Below are 15,559 nucleotides of genomic sequence, written 5' to 3' on the forward strand. Positions count from 1 at the left end.
CCTAATGAAAGGAGCTTGTCTTGAATTTTCACCAGAGCCTCATTGAAGATAATATCATCATATGAGGCATTTTTATTCAGTTTCTTTGCATGGTACAAAATGTCTTCATGTTTGTGGGTTGGAAAGATGACATGCAGTGAACATTATACAGAAGAGATCTCTGAGTATATAAGGTGAAGCAGTCAATATAGCCTCTGTAAGAGCTTCATCCCAGTGTTTGACATCTTCTAGAAGTACATGGAGATTGCAGGCTTCTCTGTAGGTTGAACACACTCTGCCTTCAAATGTCCTGAGTCATTCAAAGGAAGTTGGACCTCTAACATTGTGAAGTAGTAAATGCACATAATAACATACTTCATTGTTGGGATGAACAGTGTAAACTCTTCCTAGAGCTTCCTCTTCCTAGAGCACCAGATGCTTTGATTGCAGGGAATCCTTCAATTGGTGTTCTTGGTTTCCATGATCACAGGGAATGACGGTGTACAAAGATGTAATGTCCATGGTAAAAATGTAGCATTCAGTGCCCTGAAATTGGAAATCATTAAAAAGTTGGAGCGCGTGGTTGGTGTCTTTGATGTAGGAGGGAAGACCTTCAACCAGCGGTCTCATGAGGCTGTCGAGAAAGACTGAGATGTAAGTAGTTGGACAGTAACATGCTGATATGATGGGTTGTCCAGGGGTGTCCAGTTTTTGGATTTTGGGGAGGAGGTAAAATTGAGATACCTGCGGATGTTTCATGATGAGCCGGTTCGCCTTCTGGGGGAGCTCCTGCTTGGTCTACCTGTTGCCATGTTCTTTGATCTTCTGTTTTGGTTGGGGAGCTTCAGCTGTTCGAGCTCTTTGTGCCTGTAACTTTGCTTCTCTTTGTTCTTCTGTTTCTAATAGGTGTGCTGCTTTGAATTTTGAAGCATCTTTGGTGGACCTACCCAATGACCCAGACCTCTTCTTGGGTGGCATGTTTTGATCTATCTAATTTTATTAAATGGTTTATTAGAAGGTTTAAATTCCAGGTGCTTTGTAGATATAGAGAGATTAACACAACAACACAATTATTTGTGAGTTTGTGCTGGGTGATATTGGATAACATGCCACCGCCTGACATAATAATACGCTGGACAAACATTCGAGGTCAAAATTCTTCCATGAAGGGGGTACCTTTAAATAGGAGATGATGGCAGCAAAACATTTTGGCGAGTCCTCTCTTTAAAGCCATGGCCAAATACGAAGACAGAATGTACAGTTATAATTCAAACTGAATTAAAAACTACACATCCCAGATGTGCAAATGCGCACTTTTTTTGCAACAGAAATACATAGAGAAAATAAATCCTTTCTGACATCTCAAATCAGTTTCAATCAAGCTCTCCAAAATGAACAAGAAAAAGAGCATTTTCAGAGAGCAATTACACTGTGTTTATGTAGAATAAGTGATTAGATTTATGAGGTTAAAACTAAAATTCAGTCTGCAAATGAAGGCAAATGAAAATTTAGGACGTTAAAGTGCTAGAGGTGTAAATGTAAAAATGCAAAAATACACATGAGCAAAAAGTTTTAGAAATGGAGCAGGTGTAACTTTGAAATAAGCAAACAGAAAAAAAAACATGACTAGACATAGTGCAGAAGAGGGATACAGGAACATTTGCAAAAACTGAGATGTGCAAAAAAAATCACAGAAAGGTGTGTGTTACAAAAGAACATGCAAACATGAAATAGATTTGGCAAAGAGTGAAGGGCTTGAATAATTAGGTGTATTTCTGGCAGGGAGAGTATGAAGGTTTGATGGGATATAGTAAAATAAATTAACACATAAAAAACATCAATTCTGTCAGAGAGCCTTACTGTTTATGAATTAATAGCAAAAATGGTTTCATGGAGGGCTTCTCATATAGTTGGGCATTCAGGTAGATTGCCAGACAAAAGGATTTGTAAATATATTTTATTAAAGCAAGTCCGTTTTTTAATAAAATACATTTTTCCAAGAAAGTTTAGCCTTTGTCACTAATGAAACCACTAAATAAAGATATAAATATAGAAATCTAAAGATTTTCTTATTCAATGTTGGTAGCAGGATGAACTGTCAGCTTGAGCTAAGTGTATATTTTGACACAGAGTTGCTGCAAGATGTTAACAGTATTTAGAAATGACTCATTTCAAGAAGAAGATTTTCAGAATAATTATAAATCTAGCAGGATAGAGTAGTCCTGAAAATAGGTAGTTAGATTGATCAGATTAGTATGGAAATCCATGTAGCAAAGAGGGTGTGAGACAAACTAGTATACTTAAGATCTTTTTTTTTCTGAACCAGGGAAAATCTGATTATGTTTCTCTATAACAATAATAAAAAACTTTATTTTATATAGCACCTTTAAAGGTACCATCTCAAAGCAATGCAGTAGGTGTAAAAACAATTATGTACAGATTACAAAGTAAATACATATAAGAAAGAAATTCGAAAATGAAGCAGATACAGACACTAAATAAGACTTCTGAAAAGAAAGGTTTTGAGGTTAGATTTAAATGCACTCAGGGTAGGTGACTCTGATATCACTGGGGATAGGCATACTTTCGACAATATGACAGGAGATGTTATAGGCCGCAGAGGAAGATGGTGAAATGAGGATTGTATTTTAGATTTTGTGTAGTTGCTAGCATTGAACTGTGTGTTGGATGCACATGAATTGAAGGAATGGGCAAACATAGCTGATGCTGATCCAGAGCCATTTAGAGGCAATTGGTTTAAAAAACTAACTAGGTATGGATACTGATGTGCAAGAGAGGTGGAAAGGCTGTTTCCTTAAGCCAGCCCTATAAAATAATTTGTCCTCAGTGAGATGCTGCCATCTCATAGTGAGGTTGTATCATTGTGCCTTTACTTTAGTCCATTCTTTAATCTCTTTATCTAGTACAGAGGATTTGGATCCTATCCCAGCAAGCAATGGACGGAAGGCAGAATACACACTGGACATAGTGCCTGTCCTTCACGGGACAGACAAACAGACACAAACACACACACACCAGGGCCAGTTTTCCCATAGGCCAATTAACCTACCAGTATGTTTTGGACTGCGAGAGGAAATCATATCACACATATGGAAACCCACAGAACCCAGAGAGAACATGCAAACTCCACACACACAGGACAGCAGGAATTGAACCTAGGGCCCAGTGCTGCAAGATAGCAATGCTAACCACTTGGCCACCATTAGAAATGGATGGATAGCTTAGTTATCTTTCTAGTTCACAGATTTACATGCATAATTTAATTTTGAAAGCCACTGAGACATCTAGTACTATTGTTGTATTTATGAAAACAAACATACAAAAAGCATGCTAACAACGGTGCCATCCTATTCCTTAGTTAATACATTTTATTTTTATAAACAGTTAAAATTGTTAGCAAAATATTTTGAATTATATTTTACCCTATTTTTTCTTTAATTTTGTATTTAACTTATTTTCGGTTAAGTTTTAATCAGATTTAATGTATATTTGAACAAAGAAAACATATTTTGACAAGATGCGGGAAAAAGTGCAACAATTTATTACAGTGCTAAATTTAATATTATTAATTAGTAATAGTTTATCCTAACACCTAACTTTCTTAATTAGATGTATTTAAAACAATGAACTAAGTGTAACATAACATTCAGAAATACAATTGAGAATAGTTTTCTGGTGTTTGTATAGATGAAACTTTTCTAAAATGTAAAACAAAATTAAAGACGATTAAAATCTGTAATCTTTCCACATGCATTGTCATTAGAAAGTAAAAGTTCCTGCTTTGCCAACGATGGTATCAAAAAGTGGTCTAAGTGATGAGAAACCTGTGCTTTATGATAATTAAGGGACTTAGAAGTAAAAGAAAATGATTTATGTTGTTTAAGTTTAAACACTAAGTTAGAATGCAGACGCAGTTGGTGCCATTCGCACTCCACACTGTAAACAGTATTGTGTAATACTGAGCTCTGTCGGTGCCAGCCCGCCCATGACAGAGAGAAGTGGGCAGTACACTATTTTCAGAGCCTCTGATTGGGAAAAAAAAGACCTGCTGATTTGTTCTACATACCAGGAAGAGAACAGAATATGATTTTTTCTATTCGAAATTAAGAAGTAAAAACCTTACAGCGTACACAAAGATTCTAAGCTGATCATGAGGAAGAAAAATCATTCGCATAAAAAGTGGTTATTAACTATCGAAACCTATTTTTATAGCTTTTAAAGTTGTGCAATGTCTAAGTTAAGCAGGAACACATCATTATATCATATTTTTTATTTCTTTTTTACAAATAAAAAAAAATCGTTTGCCCAGCCTAACAATAATCGAAAATCGAATAAAACATAAATTTACCACATGCTCAGCATGTTTGGAATGTCACACGTCCACTGCTGCACTTGCATTTTAAATCCTGTTCATCTAAAAACAATCGGGGACGGGGATTCCCCTCAGTTTGATACGGAACGTGCCGGGTTTTCAATTAAATGGCCTTTTCAGCCTTTATTGGCCTTGAAGGTGAAAGGTTTTATGTTAAAAACCTAACCTAGGGTAAGATGTACTTGTGTGCAAAATTTCAGGTCTGTAGGATGAAAAATAAGAGCGTGCATAAAGAACAAACAAACATTGTGCTTTATAGATGATGAATTTATGTAGTTTTTTATATTATAACTATAGTGAATTGAAGTCCTATTGAATTGAAGTCATATATTGGATCCCTTTATTTAGAGAATTGGAGCAGAGATGACTGTGAAGAAACCTGATACATGTGGTCAGAATTCTGAATGACAGTAACAGTCAACCCAGTGGATTTCTTCAGAATGGACAGTGAAACACGAATGAGAAGGAACAAGTGGAAACTACATGGAAGTTTATTTAAAACTGTTAACTGCAGGCACTTCTTTACATAAAGGATTGTAGGGGTGTGGAACAAGCTGCCAAGTCATGCGGTTGAAGTGATACCCTGGTTTCCTTGATGAAATGGCTAGATAACATACTTAGTTCAATGGCCTGAATTGCCTGCTCTCATTTGTAAATAACGTGTTAATGTTTTTCCATTTGTTTATAACATTCCCCTTTAAACAAGAGTTTGAGTGTCACTGTATTTGATGCAATTTAGAAATGGTGTCAAATATATGATGTCAGTCATAGGCACTACCCTTGTGTTTTTACAAACATTCAAATACATTTAGAAAAATCTGCTCAGCATATACTTTTTCATGCAAAGAGATGTGTTCTATCCAGTGAACTTGATGGATATATTTTATTGCATTACTTTTTGAACTTTTTGTAGCAAGGAGCAGGGCACATGGCATTTAGTTTTGGAGGAGGGAAGACAGAGGTTTAGATCATGAAGGAAATCACATGGAGTTTCAAAAGAGAGAAGGAGTTTCAGGGCATGAAGGAGAATGTCTTATTATGAATGTTGTAGAGGGTCATGGGAAAATAAGGAGAGCTTCATGTGAAACATACACAAATCAAAAGATGAAAGAGGCAAATTAAGGTTTATTTTTTCACTTCTTTTGTTTTGGATTTCAGGCTCAAACTGGGACCTATAAAATTGACCCATGAAAGATGTCAGAAGCAGGTACAGTATTGAACTTATATTAATCTCAACAGAACCTTCTGTTTTTTACCATGTCTGTAACGCAGGAGACTGCATTGTTAAGTCTGTTGACATTTAACTAATGGATATTCTCCAATGTACAGTATTTACTCACCCTCTGCATTAATGCCAGTTTAGTTTTCTTCAGCACTGACTAGTCAGTGAAGTTCCAGTACAGTGAATGTCCCGAGGATATTAACACAGTTAGGGCTGTGTTACAGAAAGGGACTTGGTTCATTTTTCCAGCTTTCTATGGCAGAATATACTGTATACAGGTGCCTGGTTTCAGGTGTTAACAATAAAACAAAATAAAAAACAGGTCAGTCAGGACATTCATTGTATGGTAATGAATGGGGAATATTATACCAGGACAGTATAAAGAGCCACACATGCTTAGACATATGTGTGAGGGACCACACTATCTCACTGAGAGATGCCACTCCGGGCATGCTAGTGAGGGGCAAGAAAGAGAACAGATTGAAGGCAAATGTTAATTGCAGGAGTGGACTAGTGTCTTAAGGTGCAGCTAGACAGATGTCCATGTTGTGCCCAGCTGTGGAGGAGGCAGCTCTAATTCAAAGCAGCAGAGAGTGCAGGGATGCAGGCTGAGAATGGCGCTGTGGACTAGGATGGACAGAAGAGTAAGCCGTATGTATAAATGGTGTGTGGGCTGCTGGCATGGAGTTTGTACACCAGCTTGACATTTATTATTTGTAAATTTGCTCCATGAAGCAAAGAACCTTGCGCCCGACATGAGACACAAGCCCACTACCCTGAGATTATGAGTCTCATGGTCTACCAACTGAGCTAGTTGGGACACGATGGTTACAAGGATGCTATAATGGTCAGGCAGCTGCAAATGAAATGCAGTTTTTTTCTTTCTTTTTCAATGGCTTGTGAAATAATTTACCATGTCCTCTTTCAGAGATGTTTGTACAGTAATGTGAAAAAGAAAGTACACCCTCTTTTAAAAAAATTCTATGGTTTTACATATCAGGGTATAAATAACAATCGTCTGGTCCTCACCAACTTTTATAATTAGACAAATCTAGAATCAGATAACAGTCAACTTCATAACAGATTTCACTATGTCATTATTTATTCAACAAAAAGTAAGCAAAAATGCAGAAACCATGTGGGAAAAAATAAGTACACCCTTATTGCTTCCATAGGACTTAAGAAGGTAATTAGCAGCCAGTTGCTGCTAATCAAATGCATTTGATTAGTTGATCATCAGGAAGTGTGACCACCTCTATAAAAGCAGCACTTTTAGCAGTTTGGTAGTCTGGAACATTCAGGTGTGTGTTAACACTATGCCAAGGAACAAATAAATCAACAATGAACTCAAAGAAGCAATTGTTGCTGGTCATCAGTCTAGGAAGGGTTTTAAGGACATTTCCAAACAATTTGAAATTCATCATTCTACAGTGAGAAGGATTATTTACAAATGGAGAACATTCAAGACAGTTGCCAATCTTCCCAGGAGTGGGTGTCCCAGCAAACTCACCCCAAGGTCAGACTGTATAATGCTCAGAGAAATCACAAGGAACCCAAGAGTTACATCTAGGGATCTACAGCCCTTGGTTAACATGTTAAATGTTAAAGTTCATGACAGTACGATCAGAAAAAGACTGAAAAAGTATGGCTTTCGTGGAAGTTTAGCCAGGAGAAAGCTCCTTCTCTCCAAAAAGAACATTGCACCATGGCTTAGATTTGCAAAGTTGCATCTGAACAAACCACAAGATTTCTGGAACAATGTACTTTGGACAGACGAGACCAAAGTGAGGATGTTTGGTCATTATGCACAGCGCCATGTTTGGCGAAAACCAAACACAGCGTCTCACCACCAGCACCTCATACGAACCGTCAAGTACGGTGGTGGAGGGGTGATGATTTGGGCTTGTTTTGCAGCACAGGACCTTGGCACTTTGCAGTCATCGAGTCGACCATGAGCACCTCCTTATGCCAAATTAATCTAGAGACAATTGTGAGGCCATCTGTCCGACAGCTAAAGCTTGGCCGAAATTGAGCCATGCAACAGAACAATGATCCCAAGCACACCAGCAAATCTACAACTGAATGGCTGAAAAAGAAAATAATAGATAGATAGATACTTTATTGATCCCGTGAGGGAAATTGCAGTGCAACAGCAGCTTTACACAGACAACACAGCCACAGTGTAACGAATGATACAATAATAATAATAGTACAATACATACAATACAATCAGTACAGTCAGGGGTGCACTAAAAGAGTTACTCACAGTCCGGACACAAAAAACAAACTAAAACAGAACAGCACGCGGAAAAATCGTATCACACATATGAATATAAATATAGATGTAAATATAGATATAGATATAAATATAAATGTATTGCACGGGTCCCTGGCATATATTGTAATACGAGAAAAGTTGTAAACGAGTTGTAAACGAGAAAAGAAAAGAAAGAGAACAGATGTAGCAGTAGATGTGTAGATGCTTTCAGTCCAGAAACAGGTCACTGTCAATGTTGCCTCTGCCCAGACGCAAGGTGGATGCATTGTACAGTCTTATGGCAGAAGGCAAAAATGACCTCCTGTAGCGCTCCCTGTCGCACCGTGGATGAATCAGTCCATTGCTGAACATGCTCTTCATTTCCACAAGCATGTCACAGAGGGGATGGGAGACATTGTCTATGATGGCCTCTAGTTTGGACACCATTCTCCTCTCAGCCACTACCTCCAAGGGGTCCAGGTCAGACCCAATGACAGAGCTTGCTCTCCTGATGAGCTTGTTCAGCCTTTTAGAATCCACTGCTCTAATCCCAGTGCCCCAGCATACCACTGCGTAGAAAATGGCGCTCGCTACCACCGACTGATAGAACATATGTAGCATCTTACTACATACATTGAAGGACTTGAGCCTCCTCTGTCCCTTCTTATAGATGGCCTCAATGTTCTTGGACCATTCCAGTCTATCGTCGATGTGCACTCCCAGGTACTTAAACCAGCAAGTCCACCATCTCCACGCCACTCTCGTGGATGTAGACAGGAGTAGGTTTGACCTTTTTCCTCCTGAAATCTACCACCAGTTCCTTTGTCTTTGTTACATTCAGTTCCAAGTGGTTCACCCCACAGCACTCCACAAAGCTGCTGACCAGTCCTCTGTACTCCTCCTCCTGCTCACCATTGATACATTCCACAATTGCAGAGTCATCTGAGAACTTCTGCAGGTGGCATGACTTTGAGTTGTACTTAAAGTCCGAAGTATAGAGGGTGAAGAGGAATGGAGAAAGAACTGTCCCTTGAGGTGCCCCTGTGTTACTCACTACCTGTTCAGACACACAGTTCTGAAGTCTCACAGACTGTGGTCTGCCTGTCAGGTAGTCAGTGATCCACGAGGTCATGGAAGCATCGACTTGCATCTCCTCCAGTTTCCTCCTAAGAAGTAAGGGCTGGATGGTATTGAAGGCACTGGAGAAGTTGAAAAACATGATCCTTACAGTGTTGCTAGCCCTGTCCAGGTCCAGGTCTACATGCTGCCCTTTGCAGCATGTAGATGATCACATCCTCCACACCAACACTGGGCTGGTAGGCGAACTGTAGGGTGTTCAGTGATGAGCTGACCAGGGGTCTCAGGTGGGATAAGACCAGTCACTCTAGTGTCTTCATGACGTGAGAAGTCAGTGCAACTGATCTGTAGTCGTTGAGGACAGAGGGGCGCCCTTTCTTTGGTACCGGGACCAGGCATGATATCTTCCAGAGCACCGGGACTCTCTCCAAGCGCAGGCTCAGGTTGAACAGTCGCTGGAGCACTCCGCTCATCTGATCAGTACAGGCCCTCAGAACTCTGGGACAGATGTTATCTGGTCCTGTGGCCTTACCCTGGTGCAGCCTCTTCAGCTCCTTCTTCACCTGGTCAGCCGTGATGGTCAGCCTGGCCTGGGGGATGGTGCTCATAGCGCTTTCAGTGCTACAGGTGTTAGTGGTTAATGGTTAATAATCAAGGTATTGGAATAGCCAAGTCAAAGTCCAGACCTCAACCCCATTGAGATGCTGTAGCAGGACCTTAAGAGAGCTGTGCATAAACGAATGCCCTCAAACATCAATGAACGGAAGCAATGTTGTAAAGAAGAGTGGGACAAAATTCCCCCAAAATTATGTGAGAGACTGATAAACTCATTCTGAAAACAATTACTTCAAGTTATGGCAGCTAAAGGTGGTTCTACAAGCTACTTAGTTTTCGCACATGGCTTCTGCATGTTGGCTTATTTTTTGTTAAATAAAAAATGACATAGTGGAATCTGTTATGTGTTGTTTGTTACCTGTTAGATTTACCTAATTTTAGAGGACCAGATAATTTTTTATGTCCTGATATATAAAACCATAGAATTGAAAGAGGGTGTACTTTTTTTCACATGACTGTATGTGCGACTGTTAAAGGATCATGTTGCACTATCCAAAGAACAACAAACGTTTTTTCTGCTTTCACATTCTTCTTTAACTCTACACTTCTCCTCACCCATGTTCACTTTCCTGTCTCTGTCTCTTACTCTTTCTCCCTGCTGTTCAGCCCAAGGTGTTGAGTTTGTGGATAATCACAGGGCCATTCTCATTCAGAGGGTGAACCCAGTTGACCCCATAGCGGATGAACTGCTCTCAGAAAAGATGATCCATCGGGAGAGCTACAACAGGGTCCATGCTGCTACAACCCCTCAGGACAAAATGAGAGAGCTGTATAAAGACCTGGATTCTGGGGGAACAACAGTGAAAAACAAGTTCTACACAATTCTGCAAAAGGACTACAGACATATTGTCAACGACTTAGGTAAGAGCACCATTCTCATTCATACTCACTCTTTTCTCTTGTTTTTTAATTCTATCCTTGCTTCTCACAATGTCATCTGTCATCATATAAAAATTCATTAGCACATAGCAAAAATGACAAACTTCACTTCCTTGCTTACTTGTATATAGTATGTAGTGTATATAGTGATTACCTGTGGATTTTACTGAATATACTACAATCACTAACAACTATTCTTGTGTTGATATTTATTTTTTACTTGTATTTTAAAAGAACTTACTGTCATTATGCATAGACCTTATACAAGGTGGAACAACTATAGACAATGAGTCTCACTCATTCTCTAACTGCAAGACTCTACATGACTTTAACCAGCAAGAAAATGGATAAAGAGAAGGGAATAACAAATTCTCTTTAGCAAAAAACACAGCAAACCAAACTATGGACTTATAAAAACCCAAGGGGCAGAGGCCTTTATAAATTAGTGTGAACTGTGTGGAGGCTTTTATTTTAGAGCCGGTAAGCAGCTTAGCTGTTGATAGTGAGGGACTTGGGAAGAGGTCTAGTAAGTAGCTTTAAGAGGAGCTTAGGCTTTTGTTTGCTTTTGAGTATTTCTTTCTTTTCACTTTAAATACAATATTTTTACCTTATAGCTGTTTGTGTTTGTTTTACTTATTTAGATCTTATTATACTTAAAACATATAATTATTTATATGTTACTTGTATATAGTATGTAGTGTATATAGTGATTAATTGTGCATTTTACTGAATATACTACAATGACTAACAACTATTCTTGTGTTAATATTTACTTTTTATTTTAAAACGTATTTATTTTAAAACAACTTACTATCATTATATATAGACCTTATACAAGGTGGCACAACTATATAATTTATATACTCACATATCACAATGATTAGACCTATTCAATTAAGAGAAACACATAGTGTTATGTAAGAGTAAGTGAGCTCTAGATAACATGAATATGAATGGGTTTGATCAAAAGCAGTCATAGTCAAGAGTGAACAACCAGTCACTATTACTTTAACAGAACAGGGAGAGAAAACTCTCTGTGTATTGTTACAGCTTCATCGCCAGAATGCCAACAGGCTCCAGGTTCTCAAACACATGATACAGGTTGGTCCAATATTTAACATTTTCAGTGTGAAGTTTTCTTTCTTCCAAGTGCTGTTTAATCCAGTGTTATTTTACTAAACTACAGAGTAGAGCTCCTGTGATCACCTGGGAATGGGCTCTGAACACCTTCAGAATGGAGGTTGACGCTCTGCTGGATAGGTCACTGATGAGAATCTCAGCTCAGTAAAACGCTGGACAGTGGTGTAAGATAGAGCCCAGGGCTGGTCACTTGGTTAACTAAGTCAAATAATGGGTTTCTGTTAAATATAACATTTAAAGAATGTACAGAAGGAAATCAGAAAGAAAGCCAGTCTCACTCATTCTCCAACCACAAGACTCTACATGACTTAAACCAGCAAGCAAACAGATCCAGAGAAGGGAATAACAAATTCTGTTTAGCAAAAAACACAGCAAACCAAACTATGGACTTATAAAAACCCAAGGGGCAGAGGCCTTTATAAATTAGTATGAACTGTGTGGAGGCTTTTATTTTAGAGCCGGTAAGCGGCTTAGCTGTTGATAGTGAAGGACTTGGGAAGAGGTCTAGTAAGTAGCTCTAAGAGGAGCTTAGGCTTTTGTTTGCTTTTGAGTATTTCTTTCTTTTCACTTTAAATACAATATTTTTTACCTTATGGCTGTTTTGTGTTTGTTTTACTTATTTATATCTATCAACCTGCTTACAACAGGTGTGTTGTGTGTCCTTCTTGGACACTAATTCTAAAGACATATTACACTGTCAGTATTTCTCCTGCCTTCTCTGACTGTCCCTTTACTATCGTGCTCTGTCTGTTTTAGGGTGGCTGCAGACACTGAAAGACAAACACAAGAAAGCTCTAAAGGGGAAGTTTGAAGTTGTGTCTGAGGTAATTGCTAAGCCAGGAGAACAGACCCTCCTCGATGACATCTTTACACACGTGTGGATAACTGAGGGCAACTGTGTTGAGGTGAATCATGGACATGAAGTCAGACAGATAGAGATCGTCTCCAAAATCACAAAATCAGAGATCCACTCCGTCAAGTGCAGCGATATTTTCAAACCACTGCCAGGACAGACCAGGCCCATCAAGACAGTACTGATGAAGGGAGTTGCTGGCATCGGGAAAACATTCTCTGTGCAGAAATTCATTCTCGACTGGGCTACTGGAAAAGACAACCAGGACTTTGACTTTATATTTTTTCTTCCATTCCGTGAATTAAACTTGATCGAATCAGAAATGAGTTTACAGGAGCTAGTTCTGTATATCTGCCCAGAACTAAAATCCTCTGATAATGTTTTAGATGGCCACAAAGTCCTGTTCATCTTAGATGGTCTGGATGAAAGCAAACATCCTTTTAACTTTAAAACAAACCAGAGATGGTCTGATGTGAAAAAGCAAACTTCAGTGGACATGTTGTTAACAAACCTCATCAAGAGGAACTTTTCTGATGATGCCTTCATCTGGATCACTTCCAGACCAGCTGCAACAGGTCTGATCCCTCCAGAGCTCATCAGCAGGGTGACAGAGGTCCTGGGGTTTGAAGACCAGCAGAAGGAAGAGTACATCAGAAAGAAATGTAAGAACAGAGCTCTAACAGACAGAATTATTTCACATATAAAGACACTGAGGAGTCTTTACATGTTGTGCTATGTTCCTGTTTTCTGCTGGATTGTAGTTACTGTTCTGGAGCGCACATTGGAAGAGAGCAGAGGGGCCAATCCAACAACACTGACAGATTTCTATACATACTTTCTGCTTGTCTTACTCACAGCAAAGGAAAATAAAGAAAATGTCCTCAAATCAAATCAAGAAGCAATTCTGAAGCTGGGAAAGCTGGCATTTGATAGTCTAGAGAAAAACATAATTTTTTTCTATGAAAAAGATTTGAGAGAATATGCCATTGATCTCAACAACTCCTCCCTTTACTCAGGGGTGTGGAAGGAAATATTTAAACAAGATTCAGCCTTATTTCAGGAAAAGGTGTACTGCTTTTTACACCTTACTGTTCAGGAGTATTTTGCAGCTCTGTATGTTTTTGGTTCCTATCAAAACAATAATATTAACCCACTAAAGAAAACAGTTCTGGGTGTTTCCAGGTTGGGAAGAATATCTCTATTGAGCCTGAATAAAGGTGCTCTAGAAAGAGCCATCCAGAGTAGGACTGGTCACCTTGATCTGTTTGTCCGATTCCTTTTGGGGATGGAAATGAAGAACAACCAGGAGCTTTTGAAGGGATTCCTATCACACACACAAGATCACTCCAGTGACATCCAGAAAACAGCAGGATTCATCAAGAAGCTCATTAGAGGAACTTCCTCTCCTGAAAGATGCATGAACCTTTTCCACTGTCTGAGTGAACTGAAGGACAAGTCTTTAATGGATGAGTTCAATGTGACTCTGGATAAAGTAAAACGTTCAGGACAAACACTCTCACCTTCCCAGTGTTCAGCACTTGCCTATTTCTCACTGCTGTCTGAGAAAGAGATTGATGTCTTCAACATGAGAGAATATGCTACATCAGAGGAGTGTGTACGGAGATTGCTACCTGTGGCAAAGATAACAAAAACCCTTAGGTAAGTACATCAGATTTTCTTCACATACAGAATAAGATGTTGAGTCAATATTGCCCATATGAGCGGTGTTCTGGCTAGGTGCTTTGTGGAGTAGATGTGTTCACCTCATGTTTTAGCACACTTTTTGTTTTTCATTGTTAAAACCCATAATTATTTTTACTATTTTAAATTATTTATTCTATACTACATAACATTGTCTAAACCTAAACCTAAATGCAGTTTGGAAGAGAAAAGCTTGCAGCTTAAAACTCGAACACTCCAGCTACAGGTATCATTCCAACTTCTTTGGCTGATACAGCTGTAGTACTGTATGAATGGTGGCTGTATTTCCAGAACTGGAAAGCCTCAGAAAAGCATTGTCTTATCTGCTGACTTTTGAGGTTTATCGTGGCTCTGAGTCACAAACTTGACTGCACTAAATTGGCTGTAAACGTGCAGGGCCAGCAAATTCTCAAACTGGAGCCAATGACATTGTGGACAGTGTCTCAGATCTGAAGGTGGCTCAGACTCAACTGCTGTCAAGACCAAGCTGACAGAGCGAGAGAACTGTAATAGGAGACAAGATCTACAGATTGTGAGCTTGTCTGAGTTAATCGAGGGGTCTCATGTTACTATTTCTTCTATGTGTTTTTCTTTTGTTTTTGGAGCTGCTGTGGAAAGATGTAATTGAGCTTCCGGTTCTTGTGCGAACAGCCCAGGGCCTTGCCTTGTCATCATGTGTTTTCATCAGTATGAAGTGAAGGAATCGGTGCTGCAGGCAGTGAGGATCTATGCAAGTTTCAAAACCTCTGTGTGTTCTTTTTGCTATAATAGTGAAATATAATAATGTCTATTATATTGACATTTTTATATATCACTCTCTTATTAAATATTAAAATCATATAAAAAATAAATAAATGTGTAGTGATTCATAGCCGTTCAGGGACGCCAAATATGTAATCATAGCCGTAGCAAAATTAAATGTAGTGGCTCTCTGAAGGCACCAGTTCTGTAGGGTTTGGGCATTTACTGAGACAATTATTAATTGTAGCAGTAAATCACAAAGTTGATTCTTTTGATGGCTTTAGAGTCCAACCATGCGACATAACTCAAACAACGCACACACACAGGTACTAATACACGAGGATACATTTATTAATACATAGAATATGCATATAAAACCTAACAGATCTTATCGAGAGGGTTATCAGAATACAAAAGGTATATATTCAGTCAGTTACGAAGTGTTACATATATCAAGAGGACATACGTTCAGTATATCATTCATTAAGACCGTTTCGTAAAGTGAACTTGGTTACAACTTCTACATTAGATAATCAAAACAAGTACATAACTCTTAGGAATTAAATTGATATCAACTGGTTGGGATAACAATTGAATTCTCGAGCTGTAATGCATTGAAGTTGAATACTCATCCAATCTCTGGGGATTCAGATCTCCTGCGGGCACAAAGAAACAGTTGCAGGCTTGTTGCTGTCCAATCCG

The 15,559-nt window shown here is 38.8% G+C and overlaps 2 protein-coding genes across 2 annotated transcripts in view; both read left to right on the forward strand.

The window, feature by feature from the left end:
- Nucleotides 1–15,559, forward strand: part of LOC107076077 (NACHT, LRR and PYD domains-containing protein 12-like) — a 703,435-nt gene that overhangs the window by 552,445 nt on the left and 135,431 nt on the right. The window lies entirely within an intron of this gene.
- Nucleotides 1–15,559, forward strand: part of LOC102696027 (protein NLRC3-like) — a 69,398-nt gene that overhangs the window by 15,397 nt on the left and 38,442 nt on the right. Inside the window, exons 2-5 of the mRNA XM_069180092.1 lie at nt 5,531–5,579; nt 10,150–10,404; nt 11,473–11,523; nt 12,319–14,074. Of these exons, the coding sequence (XP_069036193.1) occupies nt 5,567–5,579; nt 10,150–10,404; nt 11,473–11,523; nt 12,319–14,074 (2,075 nt within the window). The 5' untranslated portion in view covers nt 5,531–5,566. The remainder of the gene's footprint in view (nt 1–5,530; nt 5,580–10,149; nt 10,405–11,472; nt 11,524–12,318; nt 14,075–15,559) is intronic.

The sequence above is a fragment of the Lepisosteus oculatus genome, chromosome 18, assembly GCF_040954835.1.
Source record: "Lepisosteus oculatus isolate fLepOcu1 chromosome 18, fLepOcu1.hap2, whole genome shotgun sequence".
NCBI classification, from domain to species: domain Eukaryota; kingdom Metazoa; phylum Chordata; class Actinopteri; order Semionotiformes; family Lepisosteidae; genus Lepisosteus; species Lepisosteus oculatus.